The sequence below is a fragment of the Temnothorax curvispinosus genome, unplaced genomic scaffold (assembly GCF_003070985.1).
Source record: "Temnothorax curvispinosus isolate PA1 unplaced genomic scaffold, ASM307098v1 QBEX01003397.1, whole genome shotgun sequence".
Taxonomy (NCBI): domain Eukaryota; kingdom Metazoa; phylum Arthropoda; class Insecta; order Hymenoptera; family Formicidae; genus Temnothorax; species Temnothorax curvispinosus.
The window spans coordinates 59283-77531 of NW_020213177.1; the positions used below are offsets into that span (position 1 = coordinate 59283).

The following is an 18249-nucleotide window of genomic DNA, read 5'->3' on the forward strand; positions in this document are numbered from 1 at the left end:
GTCGATGTACCAGAGCTGGATGAGCGGTCTCTTTACACGTTAGTAAAGTATCTCGGCAGCTTCAATCACTGCGGTGGGCACTTCAATTCGCTGTAACACTCGAATGAAGCACAGAGCACACTTCGTACGTCTGGTCATTGCGCGGCCATTTGTACGACTCTCTCTGTCGCGAGGAAGAAGTTGGCGATGAGCGCGCCCGTGCTTGCGCAAGCTGCCGCGTCGATCCGGCCTGTCGATACCCGATTGATGCTGCCATTTGATAGGATGGCGCAGCGTGATAACTGAATCTCGAACATTCCGCCCGCCATCAGCAACCTTGTTGATGATCCCTTACTCTTGATCCTTATCCTGATGGGATGGGTAATCTGGCAAGCTTGGCAATTGGCCGGGTGAGTATCGTAGTGGCCGTCTTGAGGGTAACCACCCTGGTGAGTCCATTCTTGCCGGGGTGCAAAGCTGTTACTCTGGCGAGTGGCCATTTGCACGGTGGAGAGCGTTCGTCGGTGAACAGCACGATGGAGCCCACCTCGATGTTGTTGTTAGGATGATGCCACTTGGATCTCGTCTGCTAGCGTTGTAGATAATGAGCCGACCATTGTGCCCAAAAGTCTTGAACACGCTGCTGGATGAGCTGCCACTGAGATAATCGTGAGGTTGCCAGGTCAATCAGAGATGGCTCGGGTATGGTAGTGAGTGGACCTCCAATGAGAAAATGACCTGGTGTGAGCGCTGAGACGTCTTCAGGGTCGTCGCTCAACGGTTCCAATGGCCTTGAGTTGAGAATGGCTTCGATTTGCGTAAGCAATGTTGTTAGTTCTTCCGTCGTGAGCAGAGTCTCCCCGACAGTCCGTCTCAGATGAAACTTGACGGATTTTACCACCGCTTCCCACTTGCCCCCCATGTGTGGGTTGAATTCCCATCTGGTGCAATCAAGTTGTAGAACTTGAGCGATTCGTTGATGTTCTTGAGAACCTTGGATGAACATTTTCTTGAGCGCTGCGTCTGCTCCAATGAAAGTTGTCCCGCAGTCTGAATACAAGGTTTGAGCAATTCCCCTTCTCGATGAGAATCTTCGGTAGACTGCTATGAATCCTTCCGATGAGTAGTCGCTGACTACTTCGAGGTGAATTGCGGAGGTGGAGAAGCAGATGAACACACAGATCCATCCCTTGTAGGTTTTCGCACCTCGTCCCTTCCATGTCTTGATGGTGAGCGGTCCGGCATAGTCGACTCCGGTATGAACAAATAGACGTGACGGCGTAACCCGAGAGAAAGGTAGTTGGCCCATCAGTTGATGAGCACGGATTCCCCTCTACCGAGCACACACGACACACCGTAAGACTTCACTGGAGCCCGTCCGCCAATGATCCAGTATCGTTGCCTGACATGAGCCAATGTCAGCTGAGTTCCTCCATGCAGGGTGCGCAGATGGGCGTGAGCGATGATTAAGGTTGAGAACCATGAGTGGCGAGGTAAAATCGCTTGATGTTTGTTGTCTTGATCCAATGATAATTGATTGAGGCGGCCGCCAACTCGGATGATTCCGTGAGCATCTATGTACGCAGTCAATCGACTGAATGCGTGAGCAGTTAGCAATCTCGAGTTGGTCGTGAGCATCTTGATCTCGTGCGAAAAGTATGCCGCTTGAGTAGCCTTGATCCAGAAAAGTCTGGCCTTCTCCAAAGCAGAGTGCGAGTCCAACGACTTGTCTCGGAATTTTCTCAAGAGAGTGATAAACCTGAAACATAGAGCTGTTATTTTCAATAATTTATTGAGGGTTAAGTACTTGTATATGAGGTCCCAATGATAGTCCGGCTGAGATGCAGCTGCATATAGAGCAATGCCAGGACGAGCCTCATGACCGCTCAACTCGTCCGGAAGCGCGGGTTGAGATGGCCATGCGTCAGGTGTGAGAATCCACGGTGGTCCCGTCCACCATAATGAGTGGCTTTGAAGTTGAGCAGTAGTCAGACCTCGTGATGCGCAGTCGGCTGGGTCGGATGTGCCGGTACGTATCTCCAGTGAGCGTCTGCAGATGAGATCCTGGATCTGAGCAACTCGGTTTCTTACAAAATCCTTCCAGCGCGATGCATGAGATTTGATCCACGTGAGTGTCACAACAGAGTCCGTCCACATGTGAGTTGCTGTAACGTTCAACTTCAAGGTGGCTTGAACGTATTGCATGAGTCTTGAGAGCAGCAGTGCTGCGGTGAGTTCAAGTCTCGGGATGGTGAGTCGTTTGAGTGGTGCTACCTTAGTTTTGGAGCACACCAATGAAACCGTGGCGCCATTAGAGCCGTGGACGGTGATAAATACGACTGCAGCCATTGCCAGTTGAGAAGCATCAGAAAAGCCGTAAAATTCCACTGTCGAGGTGCTCAATGTGGTGTACCACCGAGGTATTGAGATCTTGCGCAAGCTGGTAAGTTCTTTTCTGATGATGAGCCACCGTGATGAGAGCTGGAATGGCAGTGGTTCATCCCATTGGAGCTTATGAAGCCAAAGCTCCTGCAGGAGCATCTTCGCCTTGATCACCACTGGTGATGCAAAGCCTAGTGAATCGAATATCTGAGCCACTTCAGATAGATCGAGGCGTTTGGTGAGATGGTCGGTGTGCGACGAGATCCTTGTTGAGAATGTGAATGTGTCTTCTTGAGGAAGCCATCGAGTATTTTAGTTAAGCAATCGTCAAATGCAATTTGTGAGCCCTGGTCCCTTTCTACTTGAACTGCAGTGAGCACATCTTGATGAGTTGCGTGCCACTTGGCTAATGGGAAGCCGCCCGCCATGCACAAGTTCTACAGCTGCAATGAAATTTCTATTACCTGCTGAACGGTGTCAGCGCCTCCAAAAATGTACGTATCGACCTTAATTGGCGGCACTGCGAGGGGAAAATTGTGACCTTCATCCTCCACCAGTTGCAGCAGTGTTCGTACTGCTAAGAACGGGGCAGCCTTGGTCCCATAGGTGACCGTTGTGAGATAATGTGGCACTTCATTGAGCTGGTCGTCTATCCAGAGAATCCGTTGTAAGTTCCAGTCATCTTCATGCACATTGATTTGCCTGTACATTTTGGTAATGTCAGTGGCAACTAAGTGCCGAAATTGTCGAATCCAGAGCAAAACATCGGTGATGTCTAAATGCAGCTTGGCTCCTGTGTGCATGAGATCATTAAGTGAGCGGCCGGATGTAGATGCACTCGAGCCATTAAATACCACACATAATTTTGTGGTTGCACTGTCTGGTTTGAGCACTCCATGATGTGGCAAGTAATATTGCATGTGCTGACTGGAAACGGGTGAAGCCTTCGTCATGTGATTGAGCTCTTGATATTCTGTCATGAACTGATGATACAGACGTCTATAGTTGTCATCTCGTGAGAGTCTTCTTAATAAGCTCTGTAGACATCGATGCGCAGTGTGATACGAATCACCAAGAGTATCAGGTGATGATTTTAACGGAAGTCGAACCGTGTATCGACCGGCTGAGTCTCGCGAAACAGTGGTCTTGAAGTATTCTTTACATCTTTGCTTGTCAGGAGTGAGATCATGATTAGTACTCGCAGGCACTTCTTGTGTCCAAAATTTCGACAATAACTCGTCGAGAGCATCTTCTCTCTCCTGAATTGATGCATAATGTACTGCAGCAGATGCCGATGATGATGTATCGACCGGCCCGAAAACGAGCCATCCGAAAATTGAGAGCTGCGCAATTGGCATCAATAGATCTTGTTTGATGATGTTGGGCTTAATAATCTGCCCATATGAGTCAGCTCCAATGATAATATCCACTGGCCGTGGTGTAAGCAGCCAAGGTTAACTTGGTGAGATGCGGCCATTCCTGGAGTGCAGCGTTGAATGATGGCAGGATGTTCGTTAACGTCTGCAGAATGTGAGCTTGAATGATGACGTCTGATCTTGAGTGAAGTGAGCGGAGCTTAAGCAATGCAACTCCTCGAGTTTGCGTCGCCTTTCCGCCACCAATTCCAGTGATGAGAATGACGGAATGATGACGAGGAATGTTGAGCTGACGAATGAGTGATTCAGAGACGAACATAAGCTCTGAACCTGAATCGATGAGAAGCCGTAAGCGCTGAGTAGTAACAGATGAACCGATCTGAGCCAGGGCCGTAGCTAACAATGTTGAGTGAGATGAGTGAGCGGACCAAAAGTAAGTGGTTGACAATTGCACCATCTTCCTATTGAGATGACAAGGCTGAGCTGGTAGTAGGCTTCGCTGATGAGTCCGACTAATGAGCCTCATGCAGCATGGTGTGGTGTCGGTTGGTGCATTTCTTGCACCCCCGTGAGCTCTTGCATGAGCGGACATTGTGGCGGCCGAGGCAATTGAAGCAGAGCCCCCGTGAGATGACTAACTTTTGTCGATCGCCCGGTGAAAGGTCTCTGAACCTTGTGCACGTCACAATGAAGTCAGTGCCGTTGCAGTAATCACACGGGAAAACCGTGGAGCTGTCAAATGCTGCCGTGCGGGTCGGTTGAGCTGCCGCATGATGAGCTGTCGAGGTGCGCTTTGCTGTTGAATGAGCGCCGACGGCCATGAGACTTCAAAATATGCATGCTCCTTGAGAAATGCCTTGTGCACCTCCTCGAGATGCATTGAGATTTGAATGACTTCCTCTAACGGCGTGTCCTCTGCACAAGCTGGCAGCGTCTTGCCAATATTCTGCACCGTCGCAAGGCGGTTTATCTGCGTTTGAACCTTGAGGATGAACTCCGTCGACAAACGCACCGGTGAGGCCTTGCGTTCTGACGTGCGCTTGTCTTCCGGCAGCTGGAACAATGGCGGGATCTTGCCGCCCGTCCCGGTGTTGGCGGGATCCGTCATGATGAGCCGTCACTGAGCAGCGCACGATGAGACACCTGAGAAACGTCGAGACACGTGTAAGAACTACTGCACGAGATGAGAACGTTCGAGAAACGCGTGAGAAAAACACTACGCGAAGCAAGAGTCGTTGAAGTCATGTATTGAGCACGTGATAACGTCTATATTACACTCGCGAGAGCGCGTGAACATGTTTGTGTAACACTCGCGAACGCGCGTGAGAATGTTTGTACTTCACTCGCGAAAGCGCGCGATAATGTCTACGTGGCATGTCTTGAAGGGCATCTGTATCTGAGTTACACTATAAGTTCCACGCGTCCGGCTCGAAGGACCAAATGTTCGCAAAATCGCTGATTAATCCCGACGATGGAAGCGGGATGAGAAGGACGCGCGTGGAAGGTGTTAACAAATTATTTCCTTATTTTTTGTGCAACTCAGAGCACAGTCTGAGCCGTCTTTAATGCGTTAAAAATGTACAATCTGACCTGAGAAACAATGAGCGGTGAATAAATGAGAAGTCTTTAGATTGTCCGTGAGTACGAGAGACAATTATATCAATTGCCCTCCTCGTGGTGATTAGCCCGTGAGCCGGTGAGACACGTGACGGTCGGCACTCGCGCACGTGTGAGCCTGATTCGTCGTGTCGATGTACCAGAGCTGGATGAGCGGTCTCTTTACACGTTAGTAAAATATCTCGGCAGCTTCAATCACTGCGGTGGGCACTTCAATTCGCTGTAACACTCGAATGAAGCACAGAGCACACTTCGTACGTCTGGTCACTGCGCGGCCATTTGTACGACTCTCTCTGTCGCGAGGAAGAAGTTGGCGATGAGCGCGCCCGTGCTTGCGCAAGCTGCCGCGTCGATCCGGCCTGTCGATACCCGATCGATGCTGCCATCTGATAGGATGGCGCACCGTGATAACGGAATCTCGAACAGTTGTAATTAACGATTTTTTTGTTATTTCCTGTTCCTATTGCCTAGCATTGTGCAAAGGGCTTAATGGTTAAACTTTACTGCACTGCAGAAATAACGCAACTAATATAAGAAAAGGACAATGTTTATCATTTGAAGACCTTGGTGTATTCAACACATCGACGACGTACAAACATTATAGGAATGTGTATGTTTTTCTTTAAAATGTGTGACAATGAATGGGAACCACATAGAACACCTCCTATTATATAGTATATGATAAAGATTGGTCCATATCTCAACAGGTATTTGATTTAGGATCCACGTTTAATGGACATTTTCTTCTTATTTTGATGAATACTAGCTCTCAATATATGGGGCACTTTTTTTAAACACCCTGTATACATGGTGAGTTTTATTTCGTGTGGGCCAATTACCTTCGCCAATTATCTCAGAAAGTATTGATTTATTGGAAAAATGTTTCAGACAAAAGTTGGAGGTTTCAGAGAGGGCCAATAAACGATCTTATTAGATTTTGGGTTCGAGGCCCGTGTTTGACCCAGTAGAGTCCAAGCTAAATTTTTTTTAAATAAAAACCCCCAGCTTTTATTGTATCATCTTTTTCTACTAATTAATTTGAACAACTTTTGTCTGAAACATTTTTTTATTTGCCCAATACTTTTTAAGATAACCCCTTCGTTGGCATTGACGCAATAGTGCGTCAATCTTTTTTTTCCTATTTAACTTGCTCCAATTTGGCATCCAAGTCTTACACGGGGGTTTTTGGGGTCGCTGATTACGAATCTGAATTCAAAATTTGCAAATTCAAAATGGCGGATGAAAATGCAAAAAATTACTTGATTGAAATGAAAGGACCCCGCACAAAAACCTAACCTAACCTATGGAAATGGGTTCTCCGCGAATTTGTCTGAAACTTTGGGAAAATGTTGTTCATGTCATCCTGATCAAAAGTTCTCATGGCAACAACTCTCTTTAAAGCAATATTTTAGCTCCAGGAGACCTCAAAGATGGATATTTTATCACGCGATCACAAATGATTTTACCCATTCAGCTTTCAGAATAATGATTGTGTGTTTGTGTGCAGTGCCGCCAGAAAATGAGACGCGGCCCGGTCGTCATGGAGATGGAGGGGATACTCACACAAAACACGAGCTACGTCCGTGTGCGCTCAGCGTTTCGGTTGCCTTCGGCTGAATAAAAGAAGGCAGACATATGATCTTCTGTCCTTCCTCCCGCTCGATCCGTACCATAACTCGGGTGTTCGCATTTCGTTTTACCACGCAGTCCACGCACTGACAATGTTATATGTATATGTACATACAATTTGTAATACTAAAATGAATTAAAATATTTAAATATTAAATATTAAATAAAAATAAATAATGTAACGATACACGATAATAACGTACCTACGATAATTCTTTCGCGTAAACGGGATTTTGTAGTAACTTACGATAATTCACTCGTTTACGCGGAGTAAGTTACTACAGAAGTAACGCTCGCGTAAACACAGTATATTTTTATTTTTATATTTAATTTAATATTTTTGTTACACAAGTAGAAATGGCATAGCAATTTACATTTTTGCAACCAGTATTTTTTTTACTTTCCTGAAAGCGAGAGTCGTGTATAATTGTGCAGACCATTGTGTAGATATGCGACCAATATATACCAATATATTTATATTTTTCAAAATTATTTATTTAAATAATACACGTTTATTATATATTACCGTTATGTGAGTTATTGTATTATTATGATAAACTCATTTATGCTGGTATAAAGACATATTAATTAAAATTAAAGTAAATGGGACATAATAAATAACACTTAATATCTATTAATAAATAATAATAAAATTCATGATTTATTCATAGTATAATAAATAAATAAATGAATATGTCCTTCGATATTACATATATTAAAGCACACAATTTGCGTGCTTAAGGAACAACGCATTCGCAATTCACAGTTTTGTAAATTGCACATCTTTACTTGTAGATCAGTACCGCCGGCATGGCATTTGCGTTACCCCGTTTCGACGTTGATTTGATGGGGCATTTCTCGCTGGGGATGTCTCTTACAGACATGAATGTCTTTTACAGACATATATATGTCTCTTACAGACATGAAGTTTCTTATAGACTGATGTCTTTTACAGACATTTTGTACATAATCGTTTGTTATGTCTCTATACCTTTGTATCCACGATACTAGAAATTGCCCCGAGATCTCGGATAGAGAGAGAATTGACTAATCGCATTGGTCAATTGGCCAAATTGTTTAAATATGATTTGTTAAATCTTTCTCTGTCCGAGATCTTGGAGTGACTTTTAGCATCGTGGTTACAAGATTTACAGACATGGTGTCTTTTATAGACATGATGTCTTTAAAAGGTACTTTACACGGCGCTGCTTTTATTTGCATTTGCTTTTATAGACATTTATTGCATATCATTAAATAAAGAAAGATCAGCAATATTACATTACAAAATATGTTTGATTAATTTTACTCAAATATATTTAGGAAATTTCAATAATTTTTCAACATTTACCAATCTGCTTGGTAATTTTTATCACGTTGTTTGTAAAATGTCTTTTGTATATTTAAAAAATTTCTTGGTTGCCAAGTTGTCCTAAGTTTGTAGTAAATTTAAAAGTAAAATATAACAAAAAATTCTCTCCGTGATAACATTTAACTTTTTGATTTTTAAAAAATCTTATTTATAAGAAACATATGTCTGTAAGAGAGACATATATAATATCTGTAAAAGACTTATTCATATCTGTAAGAGACATCATGATGTGCAAAATCTGACCGAGCAACCTCCCCGTAGTGCACATCGGGTAACGCAAATGCCGGCGGTACTGATCTGCAAGTAAAGATGTGCAATTTACAAAATTGTGAATTGCGATTGCGTTGTTCCATAAGCACGCAAATTGTGTGCTTTGATATATGTACCTAATATCGAAGGACATGTTCGTTTATTTATTCATGAATAAATCATGTATTTTGTTATTATTTATTAATAGATATCAAGTGTTATTTTATTATGTTCTATTTATTTCAATATGTCTTAAAAATACTGGTTGCAAAAATGTAAATTGCCATGCTATTATATTTAATATTTTAATATTTCAATTCATTTTAGTATTACAAATTGTATGTACATATATACATATAACATTGTCAGTGCGTGGACTGCGTGGTAAAACGAAATGCGGACACCCGAGTTATGATACGGATCGAGCGGGAGGAAGAAGGACAGAAGATCATATGTCTGCCTTCTTTTATTCAGCCGAAGGCAACCGAAACGCTGAGCACACATGGACGTAGCTCGTGTTTTGTGTGAGTATCCCCTCCATCTCCATGACGACCGGGCCGCGTCTCATTTTCTGGCGGCACTGTATGTGTGTGTATTGCATAACCCATAAAACCTAATAACCTAATGTATTGATGAATAACAGTAATAACAGTATAAACCGTCGGCAATAGCGTTATCCAATGTGCACCGCAAGAAAGTTGCGCGATCAGATTTTGCACATTATTATGGCCCTGAAAAGGACCGATTTTGTCCTCAGGTTTTATGAACATTTTCCCAAAGTTTCAAACAAATTCGCCGAGAACCCATTTTCATAGGTTTTTGTGCAGGGTCCTTTGCCGCTGAGTGCGAAGCTAAACTTAAAATGAAGGAATTCAAAATGGCGAATCCAATACATGAAAAAAAATCAAGCCGTTTTTTGTATTTTCGTCCGCCATTTTAAATTTTCGAATTTTAAATTTAGATTCGTAATCAGCGCCCTCAATTCAGATAAAAGTTGGGGGGTTTGAAGAGGGCCAATAGACAATCTTATTAAATTTTGGGTTCGAGGCCTATATTGGGCTCAGTAGAGCCCAAGTAAAATTTCTTAAGGCTCCTGGATGGTCACCGCGGCCATATTGAATTCTCACTATTGAGGCGAGGAAAACACCCAATTTTGTCGTCCGTACCATTTTCAAATAAAGAGACATTTTAATAAAACATCACTATAGATCGTTTCAGAACACTTCCGAAATTGACCGAAAACTACCCTTTTCCCTCGACAATAAACAAACAGCCATAAAACAAAGCTTAAACATACGGGAAAAACAGCCGTTTAACGACTATCGAAAGGAGGTGAAAACGTTACTTCCGCATGCAAATCTTACTTTTCGGTCAATTTTACGATTTTCACGAATACGTTAAACGTTAGAGCACAAGCACAAAGCGAGTAATAAAGAAATAGCAAGGACGACAAAATAGGTTGTCAACATGTCACAAGACAGAATTCTCCATTGGAGAGAGTGAGAGGAGAGAGTGGCGGCGCCACCGTCAACGCAGAGTTCTCGGCTGACCATCCAGGAGCCTTAAATGGAAATCTTTATTTTTTATTTTGTATCATATTTCTCTATTAATTAATTTGAACAACTTTTGTCTGAAACTTTTTTTTGCCTAATACTTTTTTAGATATTCAAGAAAAGCTTGATAACTTTTTCAATATTTAACTTACAATATTTGATGATTATTTATTTGAGGAAAAAGTGGTATAGGACTTTTTGACTTGATTTGGTCTCAAGAATATGCTGTTGTAACAATAAAAATTAAAAAAAATTGGGAAACTTTTTTAAATATTTGTAAATACATGAAAACTCCAAGGATATGCATACACAAATATTTAAAAAAAATTGGAATAGATACTATTGCAACAGCATATTTTTGAGACAAAATAAAGTCAAAAAGTCCTGTACCACTTTTCCCGACAAGCAATTATCGAGATATCATAAGCTAAATATTGAAAAAGTTACCAAGTTTTCCTTAACCCCTTCGTTGGCAGAGAGAATTCGACAAAAAGTACCCAAAATGGTAGGAAAATTTTTTATCCTGAAAATTTGTACCCTGGGGCCCAATAAACCAATACTTTCTGAGATAATTGGCGGAAATAATTGGCATACAAAATAAAACTCATCCTGTATATCAAGAAAATGGTTAATATATTCTCAGTAATTTAATAGTATATACTGCTTTTATTGTAAATTGTTTATTTTATTATTCTACAAGAGATATCAATTCGTCGTTTGATTTGAAAGAATATTTAAATTGGCGAAATCTTTTAATTTTAAAAGTTCATGAAACTTCCTCAGCCTCCATCCTCAGTCCTATTAGGGGAGGCCGGGACTATTTGTCTACGGGGGCTGTGTCCACAGTACTGCTATCTCAAATTTTAAGAGACAGATGTCTCTACCATTGTAACAAGTAGTTGAAAAATGCCCTACGTAAGAAATTTAAATGTTTTGTTTTTTTTTGCGATGCCTCTCGCAGACGTTATATAAGTTAAAAGAAAAGCGAAAACAATTAATCATATTTTTCGACGGTCGAAAAATTTGCTGTGCGACAGTAGTTTAACTCCAATTAAAGTAAGCAATTCATAGTATTATCAATTAATACATAGTTATCAGGTGTGAGAAGCGTCAAATCTTAATTCCGCATTATCTAAAATTGGCAATATGTTAAAGACTGAAAAACGTGGTCGGGGCTATCTGTCCTATTTTTGATGGGGCAATGTGTTCACGCTTCAATGACGAATTGTTCTTTTATAAATAAATAATGGTGCGTAACTACAAAAAAAAAAACTTTCCTTAAGACGGATAAGGTAGACATATCCAATAAAATTATATTTAGAGCGATTAAAAGAATCAAAATTAAGCGAGAATTTTTTCGTAAAAACAGCGTTAGACTTTGGAATAAATGTTCGGGCTCACTCGCTACTGTAAAAAAGTGACCTACGAGCAATTACTTGATCCTGCGATTCAAGAATCGTCACCAATTTTTTATTTTAAAAATATACGTCAAGTTAAATATATGATTTTATCTTAAATTATTAAGTATTTTGTATTTCAAACGCTGCCGAGGGTAAAGTAAAGGTTCCCAAATAAAAAAAATATTAAAAAATTGAGGGAACAAAAGAAACTCATCACATTGATTTTGCAACAGACTCCAAATCAGTTTGATGCCACCGTATATAAAGAAAAGTCAGCTCTACGCAGGAAACTTGTCAAAAAATCTACACAAAGTACCTACTTCTCTGACTCCAACGACTAGGCAGTTTTTTCGATATTATATATTAATAATAAATAATATTATAAATAAGTATAAAAATTAATATAAATAATGTGTTTTTTATTGTGTGGACAGATAGCCCCTCGAATGTGGACATATGGGGCTACTGTCTACGCTTGACTTGTCCACTTAAAAAATTCGCCTCTTTAAAATGTTAAAAGATCAACGATTCTAATTATGCTTTTTTTTAATAGCAAGGTTAAAAGGTTATACCATTAAAATTTTAGCTAAATATCTTTATTAGTTTTTTAGTAAACTTGTAAAAAGCATAAGGTGTGGACACATAGCCCCGGTCTCCCCTTCTCGTATCCGAGCGTGGTGGCTTCTCTTCATGTACATGTGTTGCGCACGTGGATTATACACATTGTATATAGGACCTATAGTTTAACGCCGATTCCAAACGGCTATAATTTTTTAGAGAAGCGTTCTTGGCAAGACATACTCTCGGTGGTTTGCCATTGCTTTCCGAGAGGAGAACGAGCGAATATAATTTTGGCTCTGCCGAGAATTGAACCCGGGACTTCAGTTCAATAGACTAGTGCGCTGTCTACTAGGCCACGCTCTTCCTCAGCCTACTTTATTATTAATTACAGAAAATAGATTAATTTAGAAGATAAATATTGCAAAAAGACTATCAATAACCAAACTAAAAAATTATTAAATATAAACTGAATAAGTAAATACTAAATAAGTTTTGTACAATATATTTTTCCAAAAATTGGTTTCTACTACGTTTGTATCTAAATTAACTATCTAATATTATTAAATTTAAAAATATTATCTACTCGTATTATGTACATCTTCTAATAATTACTACTTATTGGTTAAAATATAAATTTATTAAATTTCTTAAATTTGAAAAAAGATTAAATTTGATCTCTCAAATTGGAAAATAATCAGAAAATCAGGCAGTGTTATATTTGACTATCCACCACCGCATATATCTCTCGCGGGCAATCGTTCAATCTGAAAGAAAATAGATCTTATAAAAGAAGATTATTGAATTCGAAGGCCAAAAATCACAAAACACACGTACATACATTAAGGTATTACTAGGTGATTGAGACAATTTCTTTTGAAAAATTTCGGAATGCATAAGAGTCGCGAATCATAATTGCTCATTGCATCGATAGTGCTGCAAAGTCCAGTAATTTTACGACTTTTGTACATTTCAGAATTTATCGACAAAAAAAGTTTCAATTTCATTGTACCTATACAATACTACGTTTACGCGAGCGTTACTTCTGTAGTAACTTACGATAATTCACTCGTTTACGCGGAGTAAATTATCGTAAGTTACTACAAAATCCCGTTTACGCGAAGGAATTATCGTAAGTTACTACAGAAGTAACGCTCGCGTAAACGTAGTACAAATTATACAACATACGCGACATTAAGCGCTTCTAAAAAAATAGCACCCTCGTATCGTGCTTATTAAGTCGCTCACAAGGAAACCGCGCAAACCCGAAAATTCTGATTTTGACGAAACTTTATACACATGTAGAATTCGTAAATAAATGAATTTATTTAGGTGCGGCCCGAAAACGATTTTAAGGGGTAAAACCGGGTCGAATACTGCATGATACGAAGGCTGCATTCGGTGAGCACGCTATTAGCGCTATTGCATCATTCTAACTTTATCGCTTATTAGGTGTAAAATAAGGATATAATAAGCAAATAACGCTAATAGCGCGCTCCCCAAATGCAGCCTCAAAAAGTACTCGAGATATTAAAAAATGTTTTATACAAAAGTTTTATGGTATATATATAAGAACACCTCTGTTTAACTACACTAACAATATTTTGAAAATATTTTTAAAAAATATTATTAATGTAGTTAAATAGAGGTATTCATAAAACTTTTGTATAAAACATTTTTTTTATCTCTTGAATACTTTCCGAGATATATCAGAAAAGCAAAAAGCTCTATATATATGAAAGATGGTTTTACCTCTTAGAATCGTTTTTGGGCTGCAACTGAAAATTTCTAAATTCGTCTATCCCCTTTTCTCCTACATGTGTGTAAAGTTTCATCAAAATCAGAATTTTCAATTTTTCGAGATTCCTTTGTTAGTGTGTTACGCCATCCCTGTATCAATCCTTCGATTTCCTTCCATTTCCTTCCAGTGAAAACAAGTCGGAGGTCGGAAACTTATTCGAAGATTACCAGACGCATGCGAGCTGGTCTATTGGACCTCAGGGCGAAGCTCAATCGTCGTGAGCGATTATTACGGATTATATTTCTCGTCACACGAGTTCGCTCACGTGCGGCGAAAGATCTCGGCCGAGTGCACGATATCAATAGTTATCGTCATAACTTGACCCGGGATTATCGCCGCGTGGTAAACAGTTATTTTTTTCACAAGAAGCTGATATGTTAATTGCGCACACGGATTTCTCTAATAGCGCGAACATCACGCGATTTTTATGTTAACACTTAACGATGTGAGTGTCTCGCGCCACAGGGGACCCATTTGTTTTCTACTTTCTGCTGATAAGCGAAGACAAAAACAGGGTTTCATCAGATAAACTTCTTTTGACGTAAATTTGTCATCCGCGCATGTATCGGATGATATATGTTTATTAATAAAATGTCTGACGATTTATTGCTCGCCTTATTTTTGTTTGTCAATTCTTCCTTCGCGGGAGGCCTGCGGTCATGATGGCGAATCTTTTGCAATGCGAAAAATCACACAGGGCGATATTAACGAAAACTCATTTATGAGACAGCTGGCAATTGCGTTACCTTTTTATTTTTAAACGAGCTTCTAGACTAATGATAATTTGTTACGAATATGTTATATAATATGATAAAATAATTATATTCCAATTTCACGAATAGAAAAAAATAATATTTTTTTAGAGAAGCGTTTCAATATATTGTGCAACGATAGAGCTTTCCATTCGGTTCCATCATTGCAAAAATGATAAAAATAAGACGTATGCGTTTAAAGATATATAATATAGGTTAAAAAAAGTACCTGCATATCTTATCTCTTGTGGGATAATTATCAAAGAAAGAATATTGTTGCATCAGAAAAGAATATTGTTGAAAAGCGTTTCCAACAACATATTATATTATATATATTTTTTCATTTATAGTATTGAGTAAAATATTTTATAGCAATAATATTTTTTGGGGGTGAAAATATCTTAAAAGAGATGGAGTTTACAAATATTTCTTTTATCTATTGTACGTGCAACATTTAACAAATATCTGTACCTTAGAGGTAAAGAATCGTATCTCGAGTTTTTGTTAAAATAGGGTTAATACTTTTTCCAATATATCAGATTTAAATTGTATAATGGTAAAGGTCTTATGTCCATTATTACTAGTTTTTAAGATAATAAATTTAGAAAAAGTCGTATTGGAAATTTTCATAAAAATAATAAACTTTGAATCCTGTTTTCTCTAAATTTCTAATAATGGAGCTACGATTTTTTTACCTTTAAAATACAGATTTATATGAAATAAATTCAATGCATAAATCTAACTTTTAAAAATTATTCATAATTCGAAATACTTACAGTTCCTAGAGCTTCCATGATAGTATAACAATGCGGAAATTTGTATTTACTATCGAATCTCGAATATTCGCTATAATACAAAATTTTACGAATTGTATATTCAAAGTTTATTCTCGAAACTGTGATTAAAATTTAAAAAAAATCACTCAAAGTTTTTCAGCAATAATCTATTATGTTATTCGATTCGGAGCGTTCACTAGGCTAAAAAAATTAATTTTGGTTAATTTTTACTAGTTTTATAATCTAACGACGCGACCGTTTGTTCGAGAAGCGGAAAAAAGTTCTCCCATCTAAGGCCGTCTGTAGCGCTGGCACGATACTGAATCACGTTTGAAACGTGCGTCGGTTCTACTTACATCCCCGTTTATCTTAGTTTCGCCACTGTCGAGGTCAATGAGGTGACCCTGCCCATGCATATCGGGGCATGCTCGTGCGAGAAAAAGTTCCAGGCTTATCGGCCGACGAAACGTGATTTAAACGTGATTTCATTCGAAAACGTGAGATGTACTTTATGCTAGCGTGGATCACTTCTCTGACGACCCTTTTCACTTTTCCATGCGGTGATAACGCTCTGAATCACTCGTGGAATCCTTGCGACGTTTATGGAGATCCGAGGTGACTGGATCAGGCGTGTTTCTTTTCCACTGAATTCTCTTACGTCTACGAATAATAAAATTAATTAGTGTTTCATTCAATTTGAGACATTAAGAAAAGAAACCATAGCTTTAAAAAAAATCCTAAAGAAGTCTTGAGAATAAAATAAGAAGTAGTGATTGCGAAAAGAATGTATATGATATTTGGATAAATAAAAAAATTATTGAAGTTATAGTTGCCTCCAAATTATGAAAAAAATAAACACTGCAAATGTATTTATTTACGCATTTTTCTCAAAAGTGTATTCGGAATGATAGCAAAAATTAAAATTGCTAGATTCATCAAAAGAACTTGTTGTTCTATCAAGTCACCTTCGAAGGGATTAAAGTCTTTAAAATTTTTCACGCAATTTATTTGTGAACTGTTTAATTTCAAAACAATAACAAAAAGCGATAAATGATAATAAATTCACACTTTAAAGATAGCAAAGCTGATAAAGTGATACCAGAATGACAGATAAGAGCAGCAAAAGCCAACATTTTTAAATCAAAATATTTAGGAAGCTCCAACGATAATTATGAAAAGATTGCCTTTGTTGCGTTATTATTTAATCATGAAATTTGTCTTCTAAAAGCCAGCATCTTGGTTTAAGGCCGATTAGATACAGTATCTCATGTAATATGTAATCCAAGCAGGCAGCTAACATATAGGTACATATTTATAAGGATGTATCATTGACAGTATAGAATAAGATACATAGGAATGTGCATTGAGGCAATAAAGTAAAAAGCATCAGTTTAAAAAGAGAAAAGAAATAAATGTCTTAATCAGAAAGAGCAAAGGGCCATTTTTTACAAAAAAAAACGGCTGTAAACGCTCTATTTAATAGACAACAAATTTGTTGTCTGTAACTGTATTGCATTATGTTTTTTTTTTGCATTTAACATGAAATTGGTATATAATTGGAAACTGGGAAAAAAGAAGAGAAAGATGAAAAATACAAAGTTCAGAAAACAAATGTAACCCTTTACACTGTATTAATTTGAACTCGGAGTATCGACTAGATCTTGCAATAAATTTGTTGACCTACTTTTTGTATAGAAAAGAAGAATACGTAATTTGAAGAAAAAAGGAACATAATTTTTAGAAATAAAAATAATTCAAGATTCAATAGATTAAAAATCGAAGGAAATAAAATGAGCTAATGACTCAAACTAGTTCGTAGTTCTTACAATTAGCTCTTTCTCTCTTTCTAGTTGTATTATAATTTAAATAAATATAAACAAAGATGTGTCAAATGTTTCGACCTGTAATAAGGTCATCTTCAGTGCGCTATTTCAGTAATTTGAACAGTAAGTTGTTAGAGTCATAAGGTACAAACGCAAGTTGAAATTTGTTGTAACGCTTACAAATTTTATAGTTATAGTACAGCAACTTTTTGAATGAACCGTTTCGACCTCATTACAGATCGAAACAATTGATACATTTTTGTTTATATTTATTTAAATTATAATACATAACTAAAGAGAGAGAGAGCACACTAAGAACTAGCTTTTGATTCATTAGCCCATTTTATTTTCTTCGATTCATATAATTTTTAGGTTTCATAAGATTTCATTCGTATCTCGTATAATTACATAATCTTCTGAAAGTAAATAGTTAAAATACTTAAGGGACTTTTTAACTCTAACATCTGAGGACAAAAATACAAGGGCAAAAGGTTACATTTCTGGTGTGAGGCCGATCGTTTTCTCGCACCTACAGGAAAATTTCTATGTTTCTGGTGGTGATTGTCAATCAAAACGAGCGGATTTCTATCGATTCGAGTTCACCAGGTCCACCGAGAAGCTGTTTTCACGGAGGCGAGACTTAATCGCTGGCCGATCTGTCGATCATGAACACTCGTTCGCCGACGATTCCACTTTTTGTGTCGAGACAAGGTATACGAAATGACGAGCGAAACCCACGAGGTCGCGGAAGGTCGGCACGAGCGTGAAGTCGCGGTCGACTGATAAGTGGTTATCGCGCAGCGATCACGACATCCATTGTTTTGCATTTCCATTCGGTCCGGGCTGCGGCTGACGTAGGTAGTCTGTTTGTCGATCGCTTATCATCACGCGAGCGAGACCTCTCGCGATCGCTGTTGCTCGAATCCATGTGGCCACATCATCCATTTTCTCTTTAAATTGCACTTCCGCAGTTTCTACATCCGTA

General features: G+C 38.8%; 1 protein-coding gene across 1 annotated transcript in view; it reads right to left on the reverse strand.

Moving 5' to 3' along the window:
* The window catches only part of LOC112452434 (mitochondrial glycine transporter-like), a 23869-nt gene extending 5626 nt beyond the window's left edge, over positions 1 to 18243 (reverse strand). The window contains 4 exon segments of the mRNA XM_025012635.1: positions 15798 to 15848; positions 15851 to 15876; positions 15879 to 16101; positions 17794 to 18243. Coding sequence (XP_024868403.1) covers positions 15798 to 15848; positions 15851 to 15876; positions 15879 to 15930 — 129 coding nt within the window. The 5' untranslated portion in view covers positions 15931 to 16101; positions 17794 to 18243.
* Between the last annotated feature and the right edge of the window lie 6 nt (positions 18244 to 18249).